Genomic DNA, 27,094 nt, shown 5'->3' with positions numbered 1-27,094 from the left:
ACAGGAAAACTCCCCATTAGCTGAAGGCCGATTCCCAGGACAAATGGACTTTTCCCCTGTTGCTAAGGAACGAACATGGGAACCCAAAACATCCTCTGACTCCTCATCCAGTGCCTGAACTTCTCTCTGATCTAAAGTCTGAAATTCACCCTGATCACACACAGACCCCTCAGTAGGAAACCCATCATCCCCTCATCCTCTGAGAAATCCCCAGCATCTTTCTGAGCCCCAAAACTATAATTGTTGTTTAAGTTTGGGAAGACGAATAATAGTTTTGTTTTTTTCAGGGCATGTAATGTTTAAAAAAATGAGAAGGAGCATGGAATGATAGTTGAGAAAAGGAAGAGGTCAGAAAGGATTATCATGGTGGAAATGGGTTTAGAAAATAACTCAATCTAACTGCACACATTCAACATGTTAATTGTGTTCATTGCGCTTCCAGTTAATGCTCTTGGTTGTCAGTTCTGTTAGTGAAACCCATGACCGTAACAAAAATGTATATGCCTGAGAAAAAATACCAAAATTCACATGCTCAGATTGCCAACCAGTTACTTATTGTTGTTCCTGTTTAAATAAGTGAGGTATGGGATACAATAGGAAGATTATGCTGAGCAGCGTCTCGGAGGTATTTTTATGATCTTCGGAAAATACAGAGAACTGGCTGCTGAAGGCGGCGGCGGCTGAAAAGGTACAGACATTACCTTAGGCCAGCTTATTGGGCTTCAGCAAAGGATTTTAAATCCTTAAGTTGCTGTTGCTACAAATCCACTACATGCCTTCAGTTGTATGTTTGAAGAAAATAAAAATGCTAACTTAACTGGGTTGAAAAATGCAGTCCCAATCCCTGTTACATGAGAATGAGCCAAGAAGAGAGAGGTCTCCATTAGGGATGGGTTACATTATAGGACCAAATGCCATGTTTAAGTTGTCCAAGTGTGCAACATTTTTGTTGTTGTTTCTGTTTTTTATGCGTGCTTAAACTTTTAAAAAGTGAAACATAGATTAAAATGCAACATATGGTTATGCTTGAGCATATTTAGTTATTTTATTGCTTTTCTACGCTGCACGTATCCCTGAATGGGACCCAAGGCGGCTTCCATAACAATTAAAAGCATTCACAACAAACTTTTAAAAACAACCAAAAGTAGATAAAAACAATATAAAGTGTTTCATAATAAACACAAATTTAGGAAAACATAAAATATCCCCATGACATGCTGACATGTTAAAATTTTTGGAAAAGCAGAAATCTCCATAGCCATTTGGAAGCGTGACCCTTTTTGAAGATCACTTGGCATTCACAATATTTGGAATAATCATAACCTTTTGTAAAGTATTATCTTCCTGAGAAGAGTTTTAAAACTTGCGTGAGTCAATCTTCTCGTTAGTGGAAATATCTACTAGTATTTGTGCGAGGCAATTTAGGTTACTCAGTTGTTAGACTGATAACCCTGGTGTTACGTCAGTTGCCCAAAAAGAAACATAAAATATATTGCTTTTAAATTATGCTCCAAAAAATAAGTAGTCTTCATTAAAAGTTAACATAGTTGATTTACTTACAAAACGTCATGTATTCCTCATACAGAAACATTGCTTATTGGTTCCAAGTTTAAACAGTCTGTTCTTTAAGCATTCTGTTTCAGTCTCTTCTCTGTTGCATTGAGTAACACTCTCATAGAATCATAGAATCATAGAATAGTAGAGTTGGAAGAGACCTTGTGGGCCATCCAGTCCAACCCCCTGCTAAGAAGCAGGAAATCGCATTCAAAGCACCCCCGACAGATGGCCATCCAGCCTCTGCTTAAAAGCCTCCAAAGAAGGAGCCTCCACCACGGCCCGGGGCAGAGAGTTCCACTGTCGAACAGCCCTCACTGTGAGGAAGTTCTTCCTGATGTTCAGGTGGAATCTCCTTTCCTGTAGTTTGAAGCCATTGTTCCGTGTCCTAGTCTGCAGGGCAGCAGAAAACAAGCTCCCTCCCTCCTCCCTATGACTTCCCTTCACGTATTTGTACATGGCTATCATGTCTCCTCTCAGCCTTCTCTTCTGCAGGCTAAACATGCCCAGTTCTTTAAACCGCTCCTCATAGGGCTTGTTCTCCAGACCCTTAAGTTGGTTCTCGCAGAAGCAGAGGCAGCAGGAGGACATTTTTGCTCCCTGGCTTCAGGTAGGATTTGGCTAAGATTTGGCTAAGATTTTAAACTGAGTTTGGGCTTGGCTCCTGTGGTCAAAGTCTAACTGTTGTGTGACTGTTGTGTTGAAAGAGAGCCAGGTACTTAAGTTGATTGACAGCAGGCATTGTCCCCTGTTAATTGAGTTTCTGGGAAAGCTTTATTTGCCAGAGGCTGCTCTCAGAAGGGCAGTTGGTTCTCACAGAAGCAGAGGCAGCAGGAGGACACCTTACTAACTATCCTTTGCAGTACATACAGGAAACAAAACAACATAAACAAATACACAAAGAGGTGGTTTGGGGCAGTCTGCACATAAAGTGCGTGCATATTACTTAACTGTACAAAGATCCCACTTGGCCACCACACTCACCAAGAGATGCAACAAAAGCAATACATTCCCATCACATGCACCAGCTGCGGCATGTTCTGCTTTTTCACACAAAAACTAGTCAACTACATCTGCTCCAAATGCAAACAGATGACTCTGATGGAGCAGAGGATCCAACAGCTCGAGCACCGTATTAAGACCCTTAAGGACATTCAGGCACTCGAGCTCTTCTTGGACACTGCACAACACGCTGCTGTAGATTTGCAGCCTGCATCACACCAACACCACCATGACCATGATCACGAACCTTATGGGGAGATCAACTCAAAGGTAGACAACCCTCAGGCTTGGAAGGAGGTCACCCATAGAAGGAGACACAGGACCAGGCAGCCTCCGCTGAACTCCTCTGCTCAGCTGGATTTACACAACAGATTTGATATTCTTACACCATCAACATACAATCAGAAAACACATCTTGTGGAGGACCACAGTTTCTTAGATACTACTCAGTGGGCCACCCTTGATCAATGCGCAGGGGATAGCCCTGACGGGGACAGTGCATCACCACATTCACACTTATGTAATCATGCAAATGCTCCATCCCCAATCATAGACCAGGAGCAACAGGAACATCCTTGGGAGAGTAATGGGCTCTCGGATGTATCTCAATGGATTGTCATTGATGAATGCACTGGGGATGTTGAGGAGGAGGACAACACTTTACACCTACATGATTCACTTCAACAGGAACACTCTTCAGGGGACATACACACTGTCTTGCACAAAAGGGACCCTGTCAATCCTCAAAGGAAACAGGTCTTGGTAGTAGGTGACTCCCTCCTTAGAGGAACGGAAGCCATCATTTCCAGACCGGATGGGATGGCTCGAGAAACATGCTGCCTCCCGGGGGCAAAAATACACCATATCACTCAGAGGCTCAGCAGGCTCCTAAAGCCCCATCACCCTCCCCACCTTATGTTGATTCATGTAGGTACCAATGACACCGCTAGGCATACTTTTCAAAAGATCACAAATGATTTTCGAGCTCTGGGAACAAAGCTAAAACTGTATAATGTACATGTGATCTTTTCATCTCTCCACCCTGTTGTAGGACATGGCTCTATAAGGGCCGGAAAAATAGTACAGGTCAATAACTGGCTCAGAAAATGGTGTCAAGAGGAGCATTTTGGCTTCCTTGACCATGGTCTACTCTTCCAAGAGGATGGACTACTGGCAAGTGATGGGGTGCATCTCACACAAGTAGGAAAACATCTTTTTGCACACAGACTCACAAACCTCATCAGGCGCACTTTAAACTAGATCCACTGGGGGAGGGGAACAACAGCTTGGCGAACACTATATTACCCACGACTACAGGGAACCGCCAAAAGGCTAAACGGAGGGCTGCACAAACACAGCAAGGACCAAGTACAGAGAGCACAATAATTCCAAATAAACAGCTCAAGGGGAGGTCACAGGGGCTTACATGTCTTTACACTAATACTCAGAGCATGGGAAATAAGCAAGACGAACTCCAACTCTTAGCACAGCACCACACATACGATGTCATAGGCATCACTGAAACCTGGTGGGATGACTCCCATCACTGGAATTTAACCATTGAGGGCTATAACCTCTTTCACAGAAATAGAACAAAGGGGAGAGGAGGGAGAGTAGCTTTATATGTCAAAAACAGTTACGTTGCAGAAGAAATGCAAGACTGTAATCTGGGAAACCAGCTTGAAAGCATCTGGATAAGAATCAAGGGAACCGGGACTCAAAAAGACCTTGTCGTGGGTGTCTACTACAGACCTCCGAGTCAGGATGAAGGACTTGATGAAGCTTTCTGTCAACAGCTGACCAAACAGGCACAAAGAAGAGATATAGTAGTCATGGGCGATTTCAATTATCCCGATATCTGCTGGGAAACAAACTCGGCCAAGAGTACAAAGTCCAACAAATTCCTTACTTGCCTTGCAGACAATTTTATGGTCCAGAAGGTAGAAGAGGCAACAAGGGGATCAGCAACTCTTGATCTAATCTTAACAAATGTGGAAGACCTGATCAATACAGTTGAAGTGGTTGGATCCTTAGGGGCAAGTGACCATGTGCTCCTGCAGTTTGCAATACAAAGGAATGCTAAAACTAAGACAAGTCAAACACGCATTCTGGACTTTAAGAGAGCTGACTTCCAAAAAATGAAGGAATTACTGAGCGGCATCCCATGGACGCCGATATTAAAAAACAAGGGAGTTAAGGATGGATGGGAGTTTTTCAAAAGTGAAATACTCAAGGCGCAAATGCAAACAGTGCCAGCAAAGAAGAAAAATAAGACAAATGCAAAGAAGCCAGAATGGATGTCCAAAGAACTTCTAACTGAGCTAAAGCTCAAAAGTGACATGCACAAGAAGTGGAAAAGGGGAGAAATCACCAAAGAAGAATTCAAACATATAGCCAACACCTGTAGGGAAAAGGTTCGCAAGGCTAAAGCGCAAAATGAGCTCAGGCTTGCCAGGGACATAAAAAACAACAAAAAAGGTTTTTTTGCTTACGTTGGTAGAAAAAGGAAGAAAAAGGAGGCGATAGGGCCTCTGCAAGGAGAAGATGGGGTGATGGTGACAGGGGATAGGGAGAAGGCAGAACTGCTTAATGCCTTCTTTGCCTCGGTCTTCTCACAAAAAGAAAGCCATCTTCAACCACAGCAACATGGAATGGACGAAGGATTGGGGGAAATCCAACCCCAAATAGGGAAACAAGTTGTCCAGGAACACCTGGCCACTCTAAACGAATTCAAGTCGCCAGGACCAGATCAGCTACATCCAAGAGTATTGAAGGAACTAGCGGAAGTTATTTCAGAACCACTGGCAATCATCTTCGAGAGTTCTTGGAGAACGGGAGAAGTCCCAGTAGATTGGAGGAGGGCGAATGTGGTCCCTATCTTCAAGAAGGGAAAAAAGAACGACCCAAACAATTACCGTCCGGTCAGCCTCACATCAATACCAGGCAAGATTCTGGAAAAGATCATTAAGGAAGTGGTCTGCAAACACTTAGAAACAAATGCGGTCATTGCTAATAGTCAACACGGATTTACCAAAAACAAGTCATGCCAGACTAATCTGATCTCTTTTTTCGATAGAGTTACGAGTTGGGTCGATACAGGGAATGCCGTGGATGTAGCCTACCTGGATTTCAGTAAGGCCTTCGACAAAGTCCCCCACGACCTTCTGGCAAACAAACTAGTAAAATGTGGGCTAGACAAAACTACGGTTAGGTGGATCTGTAATTGGCTAAGCGAACGAACCCAAAGGGTGCTCACCAATGCGTCGTCTTCATCATGGAAAGAAGTGACAAGTGGAGTGCCGCAGGGCTCCGTCCTGGGCCCGGTTCTGTTCAACATCTTTATTAACGACTTAGACGAAGGGTTAGAAGGCACGATCATCAAGTTTGCAGATGACACCAAACTCGGAGGGATAGCTAACACTCCAGAAGACAGGAGCAGAATTCAAAACGATCTTGACAGACTAGAGAGATGGGCCGAAACTAACAAAATGAAGTTCAACAGGGACAAATGCAAGATACTTCACTTTGGCAGAAAAAATGGAAATCAAAGATACAGAATGGGGGACGCCTGGATTGACAGCAGTGTGTGCGAAAAAGACCTTGGAGTCCTCGTGGACAACAAGTTAAACATGAGCCTACAATGTGATGCGGCAGCTAAAAAAGCCAATGGGATTCTGGCCTGCATCAATAGGGGAATAGCGTCTAGATCCAGGGAAGTCATGCTCCCCCTCTACTCTGCCTTGGTCAGACCACACCTGGAATACTGTGTCCAATTTTGGGCACCGCAGATGAAGGGAGATGTTGACAAGCTGGAAAGCGTCCAGAGGAGGGCGACTAAAATGATTAAGGGTCTGGAGAACAAGCCCTATGAGGAGCGCCTTAAAGAGCTGGGCATGTTTAGCCTGCAGAAGAGAAGGCTGAGAGGAGACATGATAGCCATGTACAAATATGTGAGGGGAAGTCACAGGGAGGAGGGAGCAAGCTTATTTTCTGCTGCCCTGCAGACTAGGACACGGAACAATGGCTTCAAACTACAGGAAAGGAGATTCCACCTGAACATTAGGAAGAACTTCCTCACAGTGAGGGCTGTTCGGCAGTGGAACTCTCTCCCCCGGACTGTAGTGGAGGCTCCTTCTTTGGAAGCTTTTAAGCAGAGGCTGGATGGCCATCTGTCAGGGGTGCTTTGAATGCGATTTCCTGCTTCTTAGCGGGGGGTTGGACTAGATGGCCCATGAGGTCTCTTCCAACTCTACTATTCTATGATTCTATGATTCTATGATTCTAATCATTTTAGTCACCCTCCTCTGGACGCTTTCCAGCTTGTCAACATCTCCCTTCAACTGTGGTGCCCAGAATTGGACACAGTGAGATTCCAGGTGTGGTCTGACCAAGGCAGAATAGAGGGGGAGCAGGACTTCCCTGGATCTAGACGCTATTCCCCTATTGATTCAGGCCAGAATCCCATTGGCTTTTTTAGCTGCTGCATCACATTGTTGGCTCATGTTTAACTTGTTGTCCACGAGGACTCCAAGGTCTTTTTCACACACACTGCTGTCTAGCCAGGCATCCCCCATTCTGTATCTTTGATTTCCATTTTTCTGCCGAAGTGACATATCTTGCATTTGTCCCTGTTGAACTTCATTTTGTTAGTTTCGGCCCATCTCTCTAGTCTGTCAAGATCGTTTTGAATTCTGCTCCTGTCTTCTGGAGTGTTAGCTATCCCTCCCAGTTTGGTGTCATCTGCAAACTTGATGATCGTGCCTTCTAACCCTTCGTCTAAGTCGTTAATAAAGATGTTGAACAGAACCGGGTCCAGGACAGAACCCTGCAGCACTCCACTCGTGACTTCTTTCCATGATGAAGACGACTCATTGGTGAGCACCCTTTGGGTTCGTTTGCTTAGCCAATTACAGATCCACATAACCATAGTTTTGTCTAGCCCACATTTTACTAGTTTGTTTGCCAGAAGGTCGTGGGGGACTTTGTCGAATGCCTTACTGAAATCCAGGTACATGACATCCACGGCATTCCCTGTATCGACCCAACTCGTAACTCTATCGAAAAAAGAGATCAGATTAGTCTGGCATGACTTGTTTTTGGTAAATCCGTGTTGACTATTAGCAATGACCGCATTTGTTTCTAAGTGTTCGCAGACCACTTCCTTAATGATCTTTTCCAGAATCTTGCCTGGTATCGATGTGAGGCTGACCGGACAGTAATTGTTTGGGTTGTTCTTTTTTCCCTTCTTGAAGATAGGGACCACATTTGCCCTCCTCCAATCTTCTGGGACTTCTCCCGTTCTCCAAGAACTCTCGAAGATAATTGCCAGTGGTTCTGAAATAACTTCCGCTAGTTCCTTCAATACTCTTGGATGTAGCTGATCTGGCCCTGGGGACTTGAATTCGTTTAGAGTGGCCAGGTGTTCCTGGACAACTTGTTTCCCTATTTGGGGTTGGATTTCCCCCAATCCTTCGTCCATTCCATGTTGCTCTCTTCTGATACATACTGTACTCAACTAACTTCTAATTCATACTGACTGATTTCTGCAGCATACTTAACCCAACTACGTACTGTACTGACTGACTGATGCATACTGACTACTATACTATCCTCAACTGTATTACAGCATTTGTATCCCCCCCTTCTCACCCAAGACGGGACTGTACTGTACTGACTTCTAAAATGGAGTTTCAGTCTGAATAGTCCCAGATCTGGTCACATGGTCTGTAGTCCCTCCCACAACCTCAAACAACATAGAGTTAAGGGGAAAACTGCATACCAATATATACATACAATATAGTAAACAATCTCAATTATATACATAACAAATAACTAGGATAGGAACTTTTAAGGTTGCTATTTCCAATAAAAATGTAATAAATGTTTACATCTCTCCTTTTGAGTTAGACATTAATGCAGATGTCTCAAACGGTGCTGTTGTATTAGTGCACATCTATCTGTCTATCTCTCACACCTGATAAATTTGTAACCACAGGTATGGAGTTTCTGGGAACATCAAATTTGATGGTCTATTTCCTCTGAAAGGAAGTGGAACAACTGATACAAAATTTGTTGTTTCCCTAGTATGCAAAATGGGTTACTTCTCCCAAGTGATGAAATACAACGCATCTTGACACTGGTTTTGATGATGAAATTGCTGGACCAAGAAATTAATTCCAACTGTGACAAACCAATATTGTAGAGTAAAAAAATGTATTCTGTTGATTTTTTTAAACAGCAGCTATGTACTAGTTTGCCTTTTATTTCCTGTTAACATGAGCTCAAGTTATATGTGTTATATTTAGGAATTCACACCTCCCAGTATGCATCGTTCCTCATTTGTTTATGGTGACATTCATTTGCTACTTTTAATGTATTCTCAAAGCTTCCAGAGGAAAGAGAGCCTTTTAGAGTTCTTGTTGGGTTGCTGTGAGTTTTCTGGGCTGTGTGACCATGTTCCAGAAGCATTCACTCCTGATGTTTTTCCCACATCTATGGCAGACATCCTCAGAGGTTGTGAAGTCTGCTGGAAACCAGGTGTGTGGGGTTTATATATCTGTGGAATCATGTCCAAGGTGGGAGAAAGAACTCTTATCTGTTTGAGGAAAGTATGAATGGTGCAATTGGCCACCTTGATTAGCATTGACTGGCCTTGCAGCTTCAAAGCCTGGCTGCTTCCTTTCTCCCACCCTGAGTATTCCACAGATATATAAACCCCACTTGCCTAGTTTCCAACAGATCTCACAACCTCTGAGGATGCTTGCCATATATGTGGGTGAAATGACAAGAGAGAATGCTTCTGGAACATGGCTAGACAGTCCAGAAAACTCACAGCAACCCAGTGATTCCAGCCATGAAAGCCTTCAACCACACTGAGTTCTTCTTGTTAGGTGCCTTCAAATCAACTCTTATTGAGGGCAATCCTAAAGTAAAATGTTCTTGGTAAAACTGTTGCCATTGCCTTTCTTTGAGGCTGAGAGAATATGACTTTTTCAGGGTCGCCTCGTTGGATTTCTATGCCAAAGTGGGGTTTCAGACCCCGTTCTTTTGAATTCCTAGTCCACCATTCAAACCGCTATACTACACTGGTTCCCCATTTTGGAGTAACTACTCTGAATCTTGTACCTACTGCATATGTACCCACCTCGCTCCTCCAGATAATTTTTGAACGAAGAAAGAAAGAGCTGTTTCCAGAATTCCTTGGGGATTCCTCCTGTTTACATCTCTCCAGTGCAAGCAGTGTCCATTTATTCCTGCTTTCTGTTCCCTAACAAGTTATCGATCCATAAAAGGACCTTTCTTTTCATCCCGCGACTGCTAAGTTTGCTCCCGAGACTTTGGTGAGGGACTTTGTCAAAAGCCTTTCGAAAGGCCATGTCAGCATCATCTACTGCATCTGCCTTAACCCCCAGCCTTGCTGACACTCTCAGAGAATGTGAGAAAGAGAGAGAGGGGGGGGGGAAAGAAAGAAAGAAAGAAAGAAAGAAAGAAAGAAAGAAAGAAAGAAAGAAAGAAAGAAAGAAAGAAAGAAAGACAGAAAAAGAGAGGGCCCAGCAAGAGAAATACCTAGAGGGTGTAAAGGGCTGTCAATTAGATTTTCTGGGCCTCGGAAAAAGAATACAGTCATCCCTCCACATATTACTCCACATCCCTCCATATATTGCTCCAACAAGCCAACACCTTAAATCAAGAAATAGCTTCCTAAGTTCTACAGAGATACTCACAGGAATTTCTCAGCAAGCAAGAGTCCAAAAGTGGCAGGCTAAAACCCGTAACCTCAATCAGTGGCTGATACCAGATGAGAGACTTCCCCCTGGGCATACAGAAGACTCGGCACCTTGGAAGGCGCTGAACAGACTACACTCTGGCACCACGAGATGCCGAGCTCATCTTAGGAAATGGGGCCACAAAAGTGGAGTCCACGACATGCAAGTGTGGAGAAGAGCAAACCACAGACCACCTATTACAATGTAGTCTGAGCCCTGCCACATGCACAATGGAGGACCTTCTTACAACGACACCAGAGGCATTTGAACTGGTCAGCTTCTGGTCAAAGGAAATTTAGTATAATGTCAAGTTTTTAACTTTGTTTGTGGTTTTTCTATACATTATAACTGTATTCTCAATTCACTTCTGACACAATAAATAAATAAATAAATAAATAAATAACTCCCTCTACATAAACCGTTAACAATTAACAATAAATAATTTTATTTACAAAAAGAAAAAAACACAACTGTGGACTAAGGATTTCATTTTGTATGTATGTCATGTATGTCATTTTGAAGCAGCAAGAAACCACACCTTGAATTTATGTAGATACAATGGTTACCTGGAGCAAGCCTTCCTGCAACCTCATCAGATGGGTTCCTTTCCTTGTTGTATGTCGCTTGCTGTCCTCTTTCCTGATGGATGTTTGGAGAATCCATGGACCTTTGTGATGAGGTCCTCAAACTCTTTCCACTTGTGACCCCTTTCCGCCTGAGAAATGTTTAGGCAACCCTGGGTATAAAGTATATAATATGGATATAAAAATTAAACTTTTATGGGTAACAAATCAGCATTTGCAAGGCTTGCTAAACAGGCTGACTCTCCTTTTTATGAAGCAAAGCTGAAACATCTTCTTCAGAGTCCATGTAACCGATGCACAACAAATTTGTGTAAATGTCTAAAACAGCCACTAGGTGGCATTCAGAAATCTTTTACTGTTGCCAAATGTTTTGAACCCCAACATTGAACCAGTGGATTCTAGTTAGATGTGTAATCTAGGAAGATACATATTATATACCCTGTTTCCCTGAAAATAAGACATCCCCAGAAAATAAGATCTAGTAGAGGTTTTGCTGGATTGCTAAATATAAGGCCTCCCCCGAAAGTAAGTCCTAGCAAAGTTTTAGTTTGGAAGCATGCCTGCCGAACAGAACACCGGAACATGCAGGATCGGTAAATATATGTACCATTGTACCATTATTGTACATGGAAATAATGGTAGTAACAAGAAATTCTTGATAGGATTTCACAGTTTGTCTGGTTATGCTGGTTTGTGATGACAACTACTGTACAGTATATAATAAATGTTCTTTTTTTTTTGTTCAACAATAAATGTGAATTCTTCTTCATGGAAAAATAAGACATCCCCTGAAAATAAAACCTAACATGTCTTTGGGAGCAAAAATTAATATAAGACACTGTCTTATTTTCGGGGAAACAGGATATGTCTTAACAAGTTTTGTCTCCTACCAAAGGAAAGGGTTTAACATCTCAGATTAAGGTTTGGATTAAAGGCTTCAATAGATTCACTGAGATTAGAAGCACTAGCCAAGGCATAAACCTGTCGTATATACAATATTGGTTCTGGGAAAGGAATACATACATACTAAAGTTTCTCTAAGTTGCAGTACATTAATAGGTAAATATAATTTACAGTGTAAATATGATATACCTCCAAATTGGTTTTGACATATGGTTATGCTCTCCTACGGTCTTCTCAATTATTCATGTTTGGTATTGTCTTCTTTAAAGCATGAAAAGGTGTGACTTGCCGAAGTTCACCCAATGGGTTTGCAATGCTAAGCAGACTTGGTCTCCCAGTCTCCTTGTCCAGTACTTAAGCCACTATACCACTATACTTTCTCATGGTATAAATATCATACAGGCTACAGATCCCTCAATGTTTTCCTTTAATCTTGAACCCGTTCTCTGTCTCAATGCAGGCGTGCTTGTGTTGTCCGAGGACAGGTAGTTGCGGTAGATGGGACACCATTGGTTGGGGTGAATGTGAGCTTCCAGCACCACAGCGATTATGGTTACACTATCAGCCGGCAAGATGGAAGGTATGGCATCCCTTGATCCACAATATCTGGAGAGCTTGGTTTCATTTTAGCTATGCACATGGGTCATACCCCAAACTGTCTGTCACCCAATTTGAAAAAGAAATAAAATGAGATGACTCGTCTGCTTTGCGATTGATTAATTAATTGATTAAACTTAAATTAATTCTCCTATCTGAGACATTAAAAGAAGTTTGACACAATTTAAATATAGCAAAAATTACCATTCCTGGGTAAGAAAGAGCTCTCCCTTCAGTATTTTACATTTTTGTATTATTATTCTTGCTAAGCTAGGTATGCATCCGAGAAAAACAGGTTGAAAGAAACAAGCAAGTGTACGCTTAATGCAAAACTCCTGGACTGAAATTTCTCCTCCCTGATTAGAGCGAGACCCTGCCAATTAATCAGCTGAGCCAATTAAAACTTGCAGATGTAAGGGATTTCATGGTATGATTTTTCTTGACTGCATCAGCAGCGTAAATAGTGTAAAGCTGCGAGTAAATAATCCATGGCAATGCTGAGCCTCGTAAGTAATGGTGCTAATGTGCATTCCATCTTTCCGGTGATTTTAAAGTGTCGAAGTAGCAAGTTATCTAATTATGATTTCTGATTTACCTATCTCTTGACAGAGCTGGAGCATTAAAATGCGCTCAGATGTATGCACACGCAAATATTCCTGTGCATCATTGGGGGGGATGTGATGGAATATGCATAATTAGGCCTGACTCCCAATCACAGTTCATTACCATCAAAGGGTTTTGTAAGAGGTGCATCCAGTAATGGAGTGAAGTATCTATTTACGTTGCCTTACGCTGCCCGACTATACATGTTAGAGTCTTCCGATAATAAGGGACCATAGCAATTCCTCTGCCTAATATAATTTTATGCCACATACCACTCCTGGAATACAGAGAGGAGTTTTCTGTCATAGGCCACCAGCTCAGTTATAAATACAAGTGCGGCTCATGACAAAATGATGCAGCACAGAGCAATCTCTCTCCAAAATCCCAGCCCTTCGGTTCCATTTTTCCTCTTCCTCTCAGTTTGATTTCCCATTTCTCAACACTCAGTCATAAAGCATGCTTTGCTGAGCTTTGCATGGGATCTTTCCCAGAATCGCACTTGCTTTGAGGAAGAGGATTTGTGTGTTTCTGGAAACCTTTGGTTCTCCCAAGTAGTTTGGTTTTCCATACTGATGCCTCTTTGGTTATAGAATGTCCCCTCAAAAAGGCTGTCCTATTTTTTTTTTTTTTTTGTATTATGGTGCCCATTTCACATTATCTATACACATAATAAAAGTGAAAAATGTGTATGTGTGTATGTGTAGGAGGTGTCCACTTACCCAGACAGCCTCCCTCCTCTACAAACAGCTATAGTTCCCATTGAGTAAGAGATCTGTTGGAAACTAGGCAAGTGGGGTTTATATGTCTGTGGAATGTCCAAGGTGGGAGAAGGCCTCTTGTCTGTTTGAAGAAAGCGTGAATGTTGCAACTGGCCACCTTGATTAGCATTGAACAGCCTTTCAGCTTCAAGGTCTGGCTCCTTACTGCCTGGGGGAAACTTTATTGGGACAAGCCATTAAAATCCACAAGCATGTGGACAATTTCAACAGAAAGGAGAAAACCATGAAAATGAACAAAATCTGGCTACCAGTATTAAAATCAGGACAGTAAAGTAAATCAAGACAGTAAATGAAGAACAACACCCAGAAAACAGGGGAATTCCAGACAAGAAACAATCAGGGACAGCTAACACTTCCCAACAAGAATCCCCCCAGACAGGAAGCAGCCAGACCTTGAAGTTGCAAGGGCATTCAGTGCTAATCAAGATAGCCAATTGCAACATTCACACTTGCTTCAAACAGACAAGAGCTCTGGACATCATTCCACAGATATATAAACCCCACTTGCCTAGTTTCTAACAGACCTCACAACCTGTGAGGATGCCTGCCATGTATGTGAGTGAAACATCAGGAGAGAATGCTTCTGGAACATGGCCATACAGCCCGGAAAACTCACAGCAACCCAGAAAAAGAAATAGTGATAATAAATCCATTCCGTGATTGTGAAGATTATATGGCCAGATGAAAGAAAAATGGAAAATGTTTAATGGAAGCATCCAGTTGGAAACAAATGGTTTCAAATAATATTTTTGACCTGTTTTGGAATCAGATTAAAGTAGGATGTTTTGTTTTCTTGTTTCAGTTTTGACCTGGTGGCTATTGGAGGCATCTCGGTCACTCTGCTCTTTGACAGATCTCCATTTCTTTCTGTGAAAAGGACCCTTTGGTTGTCCTGGAATAGGTTTATTGTGGTAGACAAAGTAGTCATGCAAAGAACAGAGGTGGAGTCACCCTCTTGTGACATCGCAAACTTCATCAGCCCAAATCCGATTGTCCTTCCTTTCCCTTTGACATCGTTTGGAGGATCGTGCCCAGAAAGGGGAACCATCATTCCAGAGCTACAGGTGGGGAAAATACAAGTAATAGTCATGTTGCTGCGAAAATAGTTGCACATATCTGAGCATTGGCCAAGGGTGGTATTTTGTGAAAGTATCATTAAATTCATGTTTTGATCAATAGAGCATGCCCTCTAGCCATGGATTCGCTATCCACGGTTTCAGTTATCCACACTCCAAAAAATCCCCCTCTCCAGTGCATTTGTTTGGCATATGTCCAGCCCAAATATAGTCAAAATATAGGGTTCAGATATCCACTAGGGGGGGTTGGAATATATCCCCTATAGAAACAGGGTCCTGCTTTATCTAATTTCATTTATTTACTGAAAAATGACATTGTTCATTTTATTTCAAAATGCAGTGGCCTTGGCTGAGTTAGATATGATCAGCCACAGAAGAAAAATCAATTTTAGGACCACCTTAGTCTCCAAAGGTCAGAAATGACTTGAAGGTGCTCAACAACAACAACATATTATTATTATTATTATTATTATTATTATTATTATTATTAATAATAATAATAATAATGATAATAATAATAATAATAATAATAATAATAATAATTTTATGTATGTATTTATTTATTTATTTATATTCCGCTCTTCTCCCCAAGGGGACTAAGAGCAGATTACAGTATATAAACAAATACAGGGCAACATTCAATGCCTTGTTATAATGAGACACACATACACAGACAAGAGCAAGGGCTTCTCCTTTCATTTCCAGCTCTGGAGGCAGTGCTCATCTCCAGCTCTGGGGAAGGTACTCTTCTCCTTTTCCATTTCCTAGCTGAGGAGCCTACGTTGTCACCTCCCGGTTGTGTGGCTGGCATGACTGCTTGGAGCGTCTTCTTGCCTTTTCCAGCCAAAGCAGTACCTATTTATCTACTCACATTTGCATGTTTTTCGAACTGCTAGATTGGCAGGAGCTAAGGCTAACAGCGGGGGCTTAATCCATCCCATGGTTTTGAACTGCCAACCATCAGGTCAGCAGTTTAGCAGCACAAGGGTTTAACCCATTGATGGCCAACCTATGACACGCGTGTCAGCACTGACACGCCTAGCCATTTTTGCTGACATGCTGCTGCATGCAGATTGATTGGATGTGGCCAAATTTGATGTGATTTGGTCCAGTGGTTTTGTTGTTTACTCCATGGGAATTATGCACATTACATTTATATATAATATCATTCTATTATTATTCTGTTATTATTGTAGTATATTATCATATTATTACTATTATATTATTATTATGTTATTCATTATTCATGACTACATTGAAACTAGAATAGAGAGAAATCAGCATGGAAACTGCAAGAGGTACCATAGATTGTTGTACATGGAAATAATGGCAGTAAATAGTTTTTGATTTATTGAATACAGTTATATATTACAATTATATATTTTTGTTATTTAAAGTATACATATTGTGAAATTATGGTTTTTTTCCCGAAGTGACACACCACCCAAGTCATGCTAGGTTTTTTGGTGAATTTTGACACACCAAGCCATCATTGGTTTAACCCATCGCACCAGCACGGCCCCCATATAAGGCATTGCCTGTGAAGTACAGTTAAGTCTCCTTTGGTTTCTCCCAATGAACTGGGAAGGAAGCACTTTTTCTTTTAACATCTTACTTATGAGATGACTTCACCATTTAGTAATTACAGTCCTCTGCTTAATTTGAGGCCATAATGATCGTTATACTCCCAAGCAGGGCATTAGCTGAACCACCAAAAGAGCCTGAGATGTGGTTCCCTCCAATGTCTTTTGCAGTGACTTAAATTCACAACACTGTTTTCCAGGTGGTCCAGGAAGAAATCCCCATCCCTTACAGCTTTGTGAAGCTGAGCTACTTGAGCAGCCGGACGTCAGGATACAAGACCTTGTTGTGGATTATTCTAACCCATTCCATCATTCCTCCGGGAATGACAAAAGTGCACCTTACCGTCACCATTGAAGGGCGGCTGGCTCAGAAATCCTTCCCTGCTACCACTAACATGGTCTACACCTTCGCCTGGAATAAGACTGATATTTATGGCCAAAAGGTGTCCGGTTTGGCAGAAGCAATGGGTAAGCCTATATATAAGAAACAAAGAAACATTCTTAATTGTTTATTTACTTTATTTTTATCTTGCCTTTCTCCCAGTATAGACACTTGGGGATATGATAGAGGTATTACATGTTACACATGCAGTCACCATTTCTGAGTGATGCCTTTTATACATGTGAGTGTTCATGCTGAAAGATTTGGGACCCTTCCACACTACAAAATGATAGTGCCAAGGTTTAATTACCTTGAATGGGGTCTTCAAATACCAATGCATTTTACTTACAAGCTGTTGCCGCCCATAGGATTGGCGTTTCATCCTTCCTGGGTGTACAGTACCATGTTTGTACAGCATGAACTTATATATAAAGTATAAGAAATATATTTTTTTTATTTTTTTTAAAAAACCCTCATCTATACCTCTGAGCTTCCAAATTTACAGAGCCTTGGTTTTTATTATTATTATTATTATTATTATTATTATTGTGTCAGAAGCAACTTGAGAATGTACTGCAAGTCGCTTCTGGTGTGAGAGAATTGCCCGTCTACATAGAAATTGCCCAGGGGACATCCGGATGTGTTACCATCCTGCTGGAAGGCATCTCTCATGTCCCCACAAGCTAGAGCTGACAGACGGGAGCTCACCCCATCTGGCGGATTCGAACCAGCAACCTTCAGGTCAACAACACAACCTTCAGGTCAGCAGTCCTGCCGGCACAAGAGTTTAACTCAGTGGTTCTCCACCTGTGAATCTCCAGGTATTTTGGCCTACATCTCCCAGATATCCCAGCCAGTTTACCAGCTGTTAGGATTTCTGGGAGTTGAAGGCCAAAACATCTGCATACCCACAGGTTGAGAACCACTGGTTTAACCCATTGCGCCACCACGGCTCCAGAGCTTTGGTTGCAGACAAGCTTTAGAAAAAGCAAAAATAGAGTCTTGTTGAACCAGCGTATGATGTTGTCTACTTAGACCTGGCTACACGATGCCTTCAATAACTGTAAAGAGACCCAAATGACTCTTTCTCAGAAGTCTTGACCCAACTTTCATGTTAGCTAACAACATAACCAAGCATTGTTAGTTGCACAGTTCTAACTTGTTATAGTTGCTGATTTTGTGCAATGTAACAATTTACAAATACTATTATATACTTTCAAATGCCATGGATTCAGTAGGAGGAGGTCCATGGGATGACACCATCCCTAGTGACTCCACTGCCAACACATTAATAGAACCGAACTGCTTGGAAATACCTTCATGAAAATTTGGCCACATATAAACGGTGTGTTGTACATCCTCATTTCATTCTTTCGTGACAGAAGCCCCTGTTTGGGTTAGCTCCAGAAGTGCCTCTCAGCCCAGGTAACCAGGAACTCAGCAGGCACATTGTCTGCTTGAATTAACAATCCTAAATGGCACTTTAAAAGTGTCGACATCTGAAAATCTTGTTTTATTTTACTGTATCTCGGTTCTTGTAAATTCCCTTTCTCTCATTCCCGTCTTTTATGCACACCAGAGATGAGCAAAAATGAAAAATTAGGCAATATACTGCCATCTGGGGGCGGCTGTAAAAAAATTCATAGTTTTAGACGCTAAGCAAAGCAGAATGAGGGAAAATAAGAAAAAAATATGGTGGAAAGTGAGGTTCTTGTATCCCTAAGTGGGATCTTCTGTTTCAATGGGGCAGTAAATCTGCTCTGAAATTTTTTCCAGGGTATGGAGAAACCACACAAAATGTTGGGCCCTACCCTCAAAGTGAGTTCCCCTATAGACAGATATATGCATACACACACATATACACACAAAAAAATGTCGATGTATAAAAAGGTAAAAGTTTTCCCCTGACATTAAGTCCAGTTGTGTCCAACTCTGGAGGTTAGTTCTCATCTCCATTTCTAAGCTGAAGAGCCAGCGTTGTCCATAAACACCTCCTAGGTCATGTGGCCAGCACGACTGCATGGAGCGCCGTTACCTTCCTGCAGAAGTAGTACCTATTGATCTATTCACATTTGCATGTTTTCGAACTGCTAAACTGGCAGAAGCTGGGGCTAACAGCGGGTGCTCACTCTGCTCTCCAGATGCAAACCTGCGACCTTTCGGTCCACAAGTTCAGCAGTTCAGCGCTTTAATACTCTGCACCATCAGGGGCTCCTCTTAAAACATAACCCCTGTTTATTTGTTTATTGTGAGACAACATGATGACTGGTTTGAGTGTTGGATTATGACTCTGGAGACCAGAGTTTTAATCCCTGCTCTGTCATGGAAACCCATGGGTTACTTTTGCCACAGAAAGAGGCAATGACTTAGATGAAGGGTTAGAAGGCATGATCATCAAGTTTGCAGGCGACACCAAATTGGGAGGGAGAGCCAATACTCCAGAAGACAGGAGCAGAATTCAAAACGATCTTAACAGATTAGAGAGATGATTGGCCAAAACTACCAAAAGGAAGTTCAACAGGGACAAAATCAAGATACTCCACTTAGGCAGAAAAATGAAATGCAAAGATACAAAATGGGGGGTGATTTCTGGCTCAACAGCAGGACATGTGAAAAAGATCTTGGAGTCCTTGTGGACAGGAAGGGGAACATGAACCAAGAATGTAATGCAGCAGCTTAAAAAGCCAATGGGATTTTGGCCTGCATAAATAGGAATATAGTATCTAGATTCAGGGAAGTCCTGCTCCCCCTCTATTCTGCCTTGGTCAGACCACACCTGGAATCACACTGTGTCCAATTCTGGGCACCACAATTGAAGGGAGATGTTGACAAGCTGGAAAGTGTCCAGAGGAGGGCGACTAAAATGATTAAGGGTCTGGAGAACAAACCCTGTGAGGAGCGGCATAAAGAGCTGTGCTTGTTTAGCCTGCAGAAGAGAAGTCTGAGGGAAGACATGATGAGGGCCATTTGTCAAGATTTGAGGGGAAGGCATAGGGAGGAGGGAGCAGGCTTGTTTCCTGCTTCCCCGGAGACTAGAACACAGAACAATGGCTACAAACTACAGGAAAGTAAGGAGATTCCACCTGAAGATTAGGAAAAACTTCCTCACTGTGAGAGCTGTTCAGTAGTGGAACTCTCTGCCCCAGAGTGTGACAAAGGCTTTGGAGGCTTCGAAACAGAGGCTGGATGGCCATCTGTTGAGGGTGCTTTGAATGCAGTTTTCCTGCTTCTTGGCAGCGGTTTGGACTGGATGGCCCACGAGGTCTCTTCCAACTCTAGGATTCTATTATTCTATAGTCAAGTTGTTGAATCAAACCATGTGCCTGCATGGTTATTTGTAAATCTAGTTACGCACTAAAAGCTTTCATGAATAACCATCTTTTATTTCACATTCAAACAGCAGCAACATTGGCACCCATTGGGCACCATATAGGACCATCTCTGGTATTGTTTTTGTTTGGGGAGATTGGGGGGCGTGCTACTTTTAACTGATAAGGCTAAGCTAGCAAGGTCAGGATATTATTCTACATCATATACATCATATAACATCATATTAACTGCCGATAATAACAGGTTTTTATTATCTGTTTTCAGTGTCAGTGGGTTATGAATACGAGACCTGCCCTGATTTTATTCTTTGGGAAAAGAGGACTGTAACCCTGCAGGGATTTGAGCTGGATGCTTCCAATCTGGGAGGCTGGTCCCTGGACAAACACCACATTTTGAACACACAGAGTGGTAAGTACATTGGTTATGAAACTATTTTCAGAAAGACGTAGCAGCAGTGATTTGCATAAACTTCGGGGAAAATCAGAGGAAGAGTTTGAGGATTTCATTAAGGTCCTTCTTCTCCTTCTTTTCCTTCTGTAATTTGAGCCCAGTTGCAGGGAAAGAACAGCCGGCACTCTGAAACTTCATTAGCAGAAAGGTCAGAAATAATTTACCACTTGATCCCCACTAAAATCTCAAGAAGAGGTCGCATCAGTTTGAGCCATGGAAAATATATGTTTAAGGGTAATGCCACGATTCAAACCTTTAAAAGTCTACTGTAAAGTTCAGGCTGCACTTTTTCACATTGACATTAGGGATGGATAGAAAAATAGTTTCAGGTTGTCTTTCCCCATGATTTATCCAATTAATTTTTTCAGAAAAGGTGCCAAACTTTAGAAAAGAGTTGATATCTCTCAAACATGTGGACCAAGAAAGATTTGTATGCAAAAGGATACATAGGCATAAGTCAGAATGGGCTTAGATGCAGAAATCAAAGAATCTCAACAAGGCAGCCAGTTGCTCCTTCACACATCTCTAATTGGCATTTGGGGAATTGAAAAGGATACATTTTGAGTGACTTTTTAATTCATGAACTTATTTTGTACCAACTTGGCAGCAGTCAACTAAACTAGATCATTTGTTCTGCTGGAAGGTAATTGCCAGGGCAAGATGGTGAGAAATGTCATCTGTATGAGCAGAAATAACTGCAAGAATACAATTAAAACTCCAGCAGCTCCCCTCATTCAAATCGAGTTCTTTCCTTTCCTTGGCTGCCTCTCTATGCCTGACCGTGATTCCCTCTGTGGCCATCTAAATTTCTCTTAGTAATATATATTTATTTATGCACATAATAAAGGTAAAAGTTTACTCCTGACATTAAGTCTAGTCATGTCCGACTGAGGGTTGGGGCTCATCTCCATTTCTAAGCTGAAGAGCCGGTGTTGTCCATAGACACCTCCAAGGTCATGTGGCCAGCATGACTGCATGGAGCGCTGTTATGTTCCCGCCAGAGCGGTACCTATTGATCTAATCATATTTGCATGTTTTCAAACTGCTAGGTTGGCAGAAGCTGGGGCTAGCAGCGGGAGCTCACCTTGCTCCCCAGGTCCAAACTACTGACCTTTCAGTCAACAAGTTCAGCAATTCAGTGGTTTAACCCGTTGTGTCACCGGGGGCTCCATATTTATGCACATACCTAAACCATTTTAATTAAAGTCCAATCAAAAGACCATTTGTTTTCTATCTGCAACATTGAGTTCTTTTCCTTGAGCAGAGATTCATTTGAGCAGGATGCGGAAGAGCTTAGCTTTGAAAGCCATTTCTGGAGCATATGCAGAGTGCATTCCTCACCGGGCAGAAACCTCTACCGCCATTGTCTATCTGATTTCAGAGAACATAGAACTTCTAAAACAAAACTCTGTGATCTGTTCCGAGATCCCAGGAGGCATCTACATATTAGAACTGCACTATTGTTCTCTTTAGGATTGTGTGCCGTCCAATTATGTCTTTGCCTTCATCTGAGGCTGAAGAGTGTCACTTCTTCAAGGTCACCCAGTGCATCTCCATGGTCGAGTCAGGATCGGAAACCTAGTCTTCAAAGTTATAGCCCAATACTCAAACCATTTCACCACGTTGGCTCTACTGTTGAAACAGAGAAATATGGGACCTATCCATGTGTCACTAACTGTGGATCAACATGTTAGGAATTGTCTACCCCATCCTTCCCACAAGAGAAAGCACTGAGTCAGGAAACATATCCAAAGTTGGGTTGTTGTGCATTTTCCAAGCTGTATGGCCATGTTCCAGAAGCATGTTGTTTCTGGACACACGGCCATACAGCCTGGAAAATGCACAACAACCCAATGATTCCGGCCATGAAAGCCTTCGACAACATATACAAAGTTGACACAACATTAGTCCTAAATGGCAATGACTCCCATTAGTCCAGAATTCTCTTTGGTAAGTTTGTTTGACGGTCAAGAGACTGTAGTATAGTCTGTGGACAATAGAAGCTACATGACCCTAGAGTACACAGGATGGTTCTTTCGAATGGGTGGAAGGGTTGCTTTTTAAAACGCAAAGGTATATTATTATCATCATTATCATTATTATTGACACAACAACATTGTATGACACAGCAAACAAGATAGATATGCTGGATTTCGTATCACAAAATCACAAGTCGAACACTTCCCAAGCATCTAGGACTGTGTGATGTATTATTATTATTATTTTATTATATGACACAGCAAACAAGATAGATATGCTGGATTTCATATCACAAAATCACAAGTTCAACACTTCCCAAGTGTCTAGGACTGTGTGGTGTATTTTCGGATGATGCGCGCAGATCCCAGTAGGGTGGCCTTTTGCAGTTGACAGATTGTAATTTTGTCAATGTCTATTGTTTCCAAATGCCGGCTGAGATCTTTTGGCACGTCACCCAGTGTGCCCATCACCACCAGGACCACCTGCACTGCTTTCTGCCAGAATCTTTGAATTATTATTATTATTATTATTATTATTATTATTATTATTATTACACCATACCTTCACATAGTTAAAATGTATAGATAAAATGCACATGAGGGCATTGGCAATTGTTCTTTATCGAGATGCCTTTGTTGTGGATGCAGGATTTGGACACTGTTTTACAGCACCAGGAGAAACCAAAGCCCTTATTGTTTCTGTTGCCAACTATAAACAAAACCTTTGCACATATTTCAGCTGAGCGGAGTCTTCAGGGAACTGATTATATATTGTTACTTGTGGGAGAGAGATGAAGGGTTCTTCCATTCCACACTTAGTCACAGACAAAGGCCAACTGCTCCTGTCATTTCGGCAGGTCCTTTCCGCTCGAGGAGGAGGTCATTAAGCACCTTGGCGTTTGGCCGAGTCGCTCTTAAAAACCGAAAGAACCCCCAAAGAGATATCCGCATCTTGCCTTATGTTGGTCATAAATAACATGTGAAATATCATTTCACCGCTTTTCGGATTTGTTATTAACAGCCAGACCACTATTTGTCTTCCGGGAAAGTTTGTTGTTCTTTTTGCATTGTGTTTTTAAAATATACATTCATATTTATTCATAAGCCACCTGAAACATTGACCTAGAAATCCTACTTTGTCTTTTGGTTCTGCTTTACTGGAAATTCAGAAGTCCAGAATCCCTTTGGCCATTGGTGGATGATGCTGTTTGTTCTCCAAAAGGATAACAAAGGGATCTCTCACCGTCAGCAGCTTTTCACTCTCAGACGTGCCTTGTGGAAGTGGCCATAAAATATTCACAGGTTTTGCCCGGCAAGGGTTGCATTGGTGCCACTTCTTGTAAAGCATTGGCAAGGATGACTGCCGAAGTACCAGGGCTTTCCGGGGGCCTGCCATCCCATATTATGGCAAACAGGCCTACCCAAATGGAGGGTGGCCACCTTGGGGTCCCAGAAGCCAGGTCATTGCAGGATATGAACTCGGATATCACTGTGGAATTAAATGAGTTGGGATAGCCCATGAAAATCCAGGCAAATTGTTTCCTTATCACCAGTAGATTATAAAGAATGTCTCAATGGCTGAGCAATCCTTCTACAGGCAGTTCCCAGGTTAACTCATTCAGGAGTGACTTTCCCTTCCAAGTGGTAGATTTCTCTCACTTCCTGTTTGTAACTATGTGTTGTTTGAAAGTCAGATCTTTGTAACTTGGGGACTACCTGTGTATGAGTCTATGTAGCCAGTAGCTAAGTGGGAATGGTTAGGCATTACCGGTATTATGGACCCCCCCCCCCCCCGAGCACATTGGGTTCATTTATTTATTTATTTATTTACAGTATTTATATTTCGCCTTTCTCAACCCAAAGGGGACTCTGGGAGGATCACAATGCAGATATACATGGCAAACATTCAATCCCATTATACATATGACATATAGACAGACATAGAGGCAATTTAACATTTTCCAGCTTCTGGCTTCACAAGGGTATGCTCGATTCTGGCCACAGGGGGAGCTGCCGCTTCATCAACCACTTGTGACACTGAGTCCTTGATGGAGTACTTCCTCATTCCTTTCTGCATGCTGCTGGAAGTTTTTAATGGTGTTGTAAATTAGTTAAATTAGCCTCCCTGCATAAAACGGTACCTAAATTGTCTACTTGACAGATGCAACTGTCTTTCGAGCTGCTTAGGTCAACAGCGAGCTAGGCTGTTAATGGTCAGGTACTCAATCCAGCCCAGGCTTTGATTTCATGACTTCTCGGTAAGTAGTGATTTATTGCAGCTGGCTGCAAACCATCTGCGCCACAACCCGGCCCTTGTGCTGGCAGGTTGGGTTGCTGACCTGAAGGTTGCTGGTTCAAATCAACCCGGGGAGAGTGTGGATGAGCTCCCTCAGTTAGCTCCAGCTCCATGCGGGGACATAAAAGAAGCCTCCCACAAGGATGGTACAAACATCAAAAACATCCAGGCATCCCCTGTGCAATGTCCTTGCAGACAGCCAATTCTCTCATACCAGAAGCGACTTGCAGTTTCTTAAGTTGCTCCTGACATGGAAAAAATGTATTTTATTTTCTTTCTCTTTACATCTATGGATTGCTATGGCTGGAAACTTGTTTAGGCTGATTGCTAAAAACAAGAAAACTTTTGGAATTGCATCTCAAGAATATTTTGTTGCTTAACTGTGGGATGCTTAACAATAACAAGTCATTCTGCTGACGATGTCACAGCATGAGAAAATGAAGTTACCTAGGAGATCTAGTGTTAGCATCTCTTTGCCTCGGAATGAAAAGGATTAATGTTCAAAGCAACAATACCAGTACTTTAATAAAAAGAACTTTATGTGAGAAAGATGTTTTCCAGTTTATTCCCTCTCCCACAGGTTAGGAAGGAGACAAAAGTTGCTTGATAACAATTCTTCCCCTCAGGCATCATCCGAGGCATCATTATTTCAATGCAGCATCAAACAGCATTCATTCCACTTTATATATACAGTTTGTAGTGCAATTTAATATTTTTTCTACCCTCTGAAAAATACTCAAAACTTTTCAGTAGTTTTGTGTAATGGACACCCACTTCCAGCCTTCTTTTGAGATAGACCAGTATGGAACACAGCTTGATTGTTATTTACATGCTAGCTACTGCTGCTCCTTCCATATCAATTGCCATAACTTTGGAGATCCCAAACTGAGATATTTACTAATAGGGAAGTACAACCCTTTCCCCAAGCTTCCTTTACCTGCCCACAGGTTCTAGCCTCAACTAAATCAAAGTCACTGAATCAACTTCCAGATTGCCAATTAACCCTTTGGTAAAACCATGGAGCTTGTTTGTTTATTTTGTTTGGAACAAGCGTTTGAACTGGGATGGAAGTGACGTAGCCTGCAGATGCTACTGGACTACAATTCCCAGCTTTCCTCCCAATCAGCTATGCTGCTTTTGGGATTTACAGACTGGCAACAACAGCAGGGACATGGAATTCAACAACATCGGGATAGTTCCTATTCCTGGTTTAAGTTATTTGTCCTTCTTTCTGCTGCTGTTGTGTACCTTCAGGTTGGTTCCAATTTATGGCGACTCTAAAGTGAACCTATCTTGAGGTTTGTTGAAGGCTTTCATGGCCAGAATCACAGGGTTGTTGTGTGTTTTCCAGGCTGTATGGCCATGTTCCAGAAGCATGTTTCGCCCACATATGTTCATATACCTCACAGCCTCTGAAGATGCCTGCCATAGATGTGGGCAAAACGTCAGGAGAGAATGCTTCTGGAACATGGCCATACAGCCTGGAAAACACACAACAACCCTATCTTGAGGTTTTCTTGTCCAGATTTTTCAGAATAGGTTTGCTTGAAGTCACCCAGTGGGTTTCCATGGCTGGGCAGGGATTCAAACTTGAGTTTCCCAGTCCTAGAAACCACTGCTCCATTCTCTCTAACAATCGCCATATGATTGCCTCTCAATAGCTCTTTATATTACCCATTCCAATGCATTTCATAGTACTCCAACACTATTTTAAGCCACAATCAGGACTAGTTTTATGTTAGTATATGTTAAAACTCCAACCGTTCCAACATCAGTCTTGAAATAAGATTAAGCTGCCAGTCCAGTTGGTATTATTACATGGAATGCAAAGGGGACACGTATTGTTCTTCAATTCAGTCGTAAAATGTTTGGTGTCAATGATCTGAACCATTTCACACCATGACTTTAAGGTCTACTGAAGCTCTGCAATTGCAAAATGTAATGCATTGATCCTACTTCACCAAAAAGGATTTCCGAGTTGATTACTAGTCTTAACTAGACAAACTAAATCAATGGGATTGACAAAAGTATTGATTGCCATTCAAGAATTGAGTCAATGGATCTATGCTAGTTGGGTCAAGTAGTTAGATTTAGCCCCTGGTCTTTTTATAATAGTACCACACCCCTATTAATCTACTTATAGTATCACCATTCTAACACCGAAGGGGCCAAAATCTATGATAGATGCAGTCCATAAGTGTTGTTTATGG

General features: G+C 42.0%; 1 protein-coding gene across 11 annotated transcripts in view; it reads left to right on the top strand.

Moving 5' to 3' along the window:
- tenm1 (teneurin transmembrane protein 1) overlaps positions 1-27,094 on the top strand; it is a 365,598-nt gene that overhangs the window by 282,235 nt on the left and 56,269 nt on the right. For all 11 annotated transcript variants that reach the window (XM_062963661.1, XM_062963659.1, XM_062963658.1 and 8 more), the window contains 4 exons: positions 12,270-12,389; positions 14,591-14,852; positions 16,648-16,915; positions 20,424-20,567. In XM_062963661.1, coding sequence (XP_062819731.1) covers positions 12,270-12,389; positions 14,591-14,852; positions 16,648-16,915; positions 20,424-20,567 — 794 coding nt within the window. The remainder of the gene's footprint in view (positions 1-12,269; positions 12,390-14,590; positions 14,853-16,647; positions 16,916-20,423; positions 20,568-27,094) is intronic.

Source organism: Anolis carolinensis, unplaced genomic scaffold, assembly GCF_035594765.1.
Source record: "Anolis carolinensis isolate JA03-04 unplaced genomic scaffold, rAnoCar3.1.pri scaffold_12, whole genome shotgun sequence".
Lineage (NCBI taxonomy): Eukaryota > Metazoa > Chordata > Lepidosauria > Squamata > Dactyloidae > Anolis > Anolis carolinensis.
This window is presented reverse-complemented; position numbering and strand designations above follow the sequence as displayed.